Source organism: Triticum aestivum, unplaced genomic scaffold (genome assembly GCF_018294505.1).
Source record: "Triticum aestivum cultivar Chinese Spring unplaced genomic scaffold, IWGSC CS RefSeq v2.1 scaffold88307, whole genome shotgun sequence".
NCBI classification, from domain to species: domain Eukaryota; kingdom Viridiplantae; phylum Streptophyta; class Magnoliopsida; order Poales; family Poaceae; genus Triticum; species Triticum aestivum.
In genome coordinates this window covers 1-4,327 of record NW_025238253.1, presented here as the reverse complement: position 1 = coordinate 4,327, position 4,327 = coordinate 1, and the positions used below count along the sequence as shown (strand labels likewise).

General features: G+C 50.4%; 1 protein-coding gene across 1 annotated transcript; it reads right to left on the bottom strand.

The window, feature by feature from the left end:
* Positions 1-3,133: 3,133 nt before the first annotated feature.
* LOC123176616 (polygalacturonase-like) lies at positions 3,134-4,126 on the bottom strand (the record flags this gene model as incomplete). The annotated part of the gene is made up of 3 exons (XM_044590734.1): positions 3,134-3,414; positions 3,496-3,724; positions 3,837-4,126. Coding segments are annotated over 3 exons (741 nt in total), but the record flags the coding sequence as incomplete, so codon positions are not given.
* Positions 4,127-4,327: the final 201 nt, after the last annotated feature.

Below are 4,327 nucleotides of genomic sequence, written 5' to 3'. Positions count from 1 at the left end.
AAAACGCATTTTTTTCCTTTTCCCAAAGAGGCACGCCCGTGCCTCTCGCGAAACCACAACCGTGCCTCTGGCGGAAGCAAAACCGTGCCTGTCGTGAAAAAAAAACAGAAAACGCCTTTTTTTCCTTTCCGAAAGAGGCACGCCCGTGCCTCTCGCAGAAGCAAAACCGTGCCTCTTGCGAAAAAACAAAAACCACGTTTTTTTCTTTCCGAAAGAGGCACGCCCATGCCTCTCGCGAAAGCACAACCGTGGCTCTCGCGGAAGCAAAACCGTGCCTCTCGCGGAAGAAAAAAAACAGAAAACGTGTTTTTTTGTTTCAAAGAGGCACGGCCGTGCCTCTCGCGAAAACAAAATCATGACTCTCGCGATTTTTTTTTTCATTTTTTTGCGCAAAAATAATTTGCACCCTCAATTCTTGAAACCGGATAAGTTTCGTCCCTCAACCCAACCGACTGTATTTTGACGCTGACTCACTCCGGTTTTGACCAAGTTGTGGTGCCCACGTGGCAAGGTAATTCTTTCCTTCCATCTACTATGTATGGTATGGACATTTGACAAACATTTGGCGTGCAATGCCTGCCGCCCCGCTACCAACGACCTGCCTCCGTCGCACCATGTCCATCATCACCACAAGCAGAAACTCGCACGACGTGCGTCGGGGCGTGTTGGTGCTGCGTCGGACTCGCCGCTCTCGCTCGGCTTGGTGCACGGCTTGCCTTTTGCGTTCAAGTCCTGCGAAGTGGACGGGTCGCCGGGCTCGTCGGGGGAGCAGCGCAGCTCGACGTCGTCTCCGTTGCTGTTGTCCTCATTGACAGAGTGCTCGCTGCGGCAACCTGGCGATAGTGCAGTGTTTAGCCGTGTCAACCCCTTGGCCATGGTGGCTCTGCACGTCGGCACTCTGCGTCGGGGATGCTGAAGCTTGCAGCGCTGAAAGACACGGATGATGTGCAGCTGGAGGAAGTGTTCGAGCTGTGCTTGTCTGACGTGTTAGCATGATCATTCGTGTCTTAGCTAGTTTAGTGGCATGTTTATTTTTCCTTGTGCATGTGCATGCCGTGGCAGCATAACCTTCGGATCGACCCACCACCTCCTTCGACATAGGCATAGTGCCGGTCTATAGGACTCTACTATTGCCGTTTTGTCGGTTTTTATTTGATGTTTTTTTGGTTGGACTTTCGGATTTGGCTGTGTGCATCCTAGTTATGCAGAGGCCGGGTATTACTCATAATGCTTTGTATCCACTTGATGCTACATTTTGAATTAATAAAATCGCACTTTATTGAAAAATATGCATGCCGTGGGCATGATGCATATCTGCATGCATGTGTGTACATGTTCGGGTCGTGCGCTAGGCCACCGGATACAAAGGCCACCACCAACTACCTATCGCCGCGCACCCCCCTTCCCGGCCTCCGCGCATAGGTCCTCCTCGCCATCCTCGTGCTCACCGTGTGCTTTTGTCGCTGCCAACGATGGTGCTGTTGATGCCCTACGTCACCCAGAGCCTACACCAGTGAGGCACCGTCCCCCGCTCCACGAGCGCGCGTAGTCAGATGAACTTGTGGAGTGAGCACGCGTGCCGTCATGCTCGGCCTCCGTGCTTTGCGACGAGCATGGTGCGGGTTTCATCGCAGCTTCGATGTCGGCGACCTGCACCGCTGCGTCGCCTCATCCTCTGGCTCCAGTACAAGGGCCGCGAGGACGAGTTTGACTGCCGCCGCTGCTCGATCCCTGTAGCCGGACAACCTCGTTCCTCGAATGCACCCGCTCTGCGGTCTTCCCCATGAAGTCCTCCAGCAATGAATCTTGGTGCGGTGGTGATGGAGTCACTGGTCAACGTGGCCATGGATGGCGGCATCGACTCGCTCGTGCTCCTCTTCCTCCAAGAGCTCACCATCGTCAGCAGCTCCAGACCTTGCACGCCAAGTGCTTGATAGAATACCCACACTACAGATAAATCAACGAAAATGTTAACGCCCACACGTGTGGGCGTTTGTACATCGCCCACACGCCTCCATCACCACTCATTTTGCCACGTATGAATAGATGACATCAGTAGATTTTTTTTGGTTTTCGGCTTATAAATGTTGTATCTCCTAAATAAAAAAGCGAACTAAAAATCCGTTTTCACCATTAAATCCGTCTCGACGAGATCTTCAAAACTAGACCCCATGTTGATATGTTTCGACGATTTTTTTTTGCCAGTAGTTGCCACGATGTTTACACTGCAGTTGCCGTAGGACTTAAACTAAAGTTGCCATGTGGCAATTTTAGTTTGTAGATCATGGCAATTTTAGTATTTTGATGATGGCAACTCCAGTACTTTGACCATGAAAATTATTTTTTGTATGAACCATGGCAATTTTATGTGCATGTATCATGGTAATTTTAGTTTATGGTTCATGGCAAGTCTAGTTTCTTAATTCCCCGTTTTATAAATGTCAAAATTTACTTTTAAATGTAGAAGAAAATAGCTGAGTCAGCAGAAACCGCGCCGAGTCAGCAGAAAGACAGCTTTGGTTGGTAGAGGGATGAAATTTGTCCGGTTTTAAGAATTGGGGGTGCTGGTTGTCCGGTTTCGAAGTTGAATGACTAAATCTAGACTTCCTCAAAAGTTTAGGGACAAAAAGTATACTTTTCTCTAAGATATACTGTCGGCAAAAAATAACTGTTGTTTGACATAGTTAGCAAGTTGAGGAGTCTGTCGGCAAAGATTATATAGGCCCCCTCTCAATATCGGGAATAGAGAGTTAAAGCTTTTCTGTTCTTGAGAGAGTTCTAGAGTGGAGAGAGAAGTGAGGCCACTTGATTTAAATTTGTCAACACGCTTTACGCCAAACGGCACAACACGCCACGCATGCAGGGTAAGTTATTTTGAATTCCGGGCTCCCGTAAACATATACGCTCACAAATTAGAACCATCAGATTTTACACCAAGATTCGCCATCTCGAAAAACAAATAAAAAATCTCAAAAAAATCAACAAGAACAACCATGCAAAATTTATGACGTTCATTCTGGTTTAACTATGTCTCGGTCAATTGAGAATCAGTAAATCCGCTAAAACTACTAGCCTGGGCTACATGTAAGGGTCGCTTTGCGATCCACCAAGCAATGATCACACGATCATGTTTTTTCTATCTTACACAACTGCCGAGTACACGAACCAGTCAAGCTAAGAGAACTCCGATGGTCAGAAGCAGCTCGGCGGTGTGACCTCTCCGGACGCGGACCCGCCGGCGTTTTGGCACTTGGCCTGCGCCGGCCGCTGGTGCCGGTACCTCAGCCTAATGTTCCTGAGCTTGATCCCGCTGCAGGGGTTGGTGCCGCTGCAGTTGAACTTCACCGCCACGGGCGTCGCCGACGAGCCCTTGATGTCCGTGTACGACAGGTCGCTGATCTGCACCCCCGAGCTCTGCAGGGACACACAACAACACAGCTCATGATATAGTCGATCGATCACGTGTAGTTGCATGCATGTAGGAAGGAGACGTACATTGCCCGGGCAGTCGCCCTTGCGGGAGCAGTAGTTCTGGTCGACGAGGATGGGGTTGGCCACGCGGTTCATGGTGACCCGCGAGAAGGAGACGTTCTTGACGAAGCCGGAGTTGGGCATCGCCCACGTCTTGATCCGCAGGTCGTTGGTCGTGCCCTTCAGCACCGCCCTGTCCACGGTCAGGTTTCTCACCCCCTCCTCACCGTCCTGCCATCCCAGGCTCCCGATGCTGCCACCGTCCATCCAACGCAAACACAAAACCAATGCTATCTATCAAACGCTGCGCAAATCACAAGCAAACAAAATATAATGTATGATGAACTGGCAACTGAAGGTGGCACCTGATGCCGTGGCCCGGACCGCACTTGATGTCCCTGATGAGCATGTCCGAGGTGCCGGGCCCCAAGGAGATGCAGTCGTCGCCGGTGCCGATGGTGGTGTTGAGGATGCTCACGTGCCGGGAGTGGCTGACCTGGATGCCGTCGGTGTTGGGGCTGTTAGACGGCGCGATGATCCGGACGCCTTGGACCGTCACACCGCTGCAGTCGAAGATGGACATGTGGAATTCCTTGCTGTCGAGCAGCGTCAGCTGCTTCACGCTCACGCCCTTGGATTGGCTAATGTCAAGTGTCTGCAAACATAAGTATGTATGTGTTAGACTAGGTATATTGTATATATACGTGTTGTAACACAATACCTGTACCTGTACGTTCTCTCCTATATATACATAACAGCCGTACCCGCTTAGGGTATCAAGTATTGTTCAAACCCTAGTTTGTCTAATATGGTATCAGACGACGCGTTCGATCCGCGCTGTGCTTCCGCTTCCTCT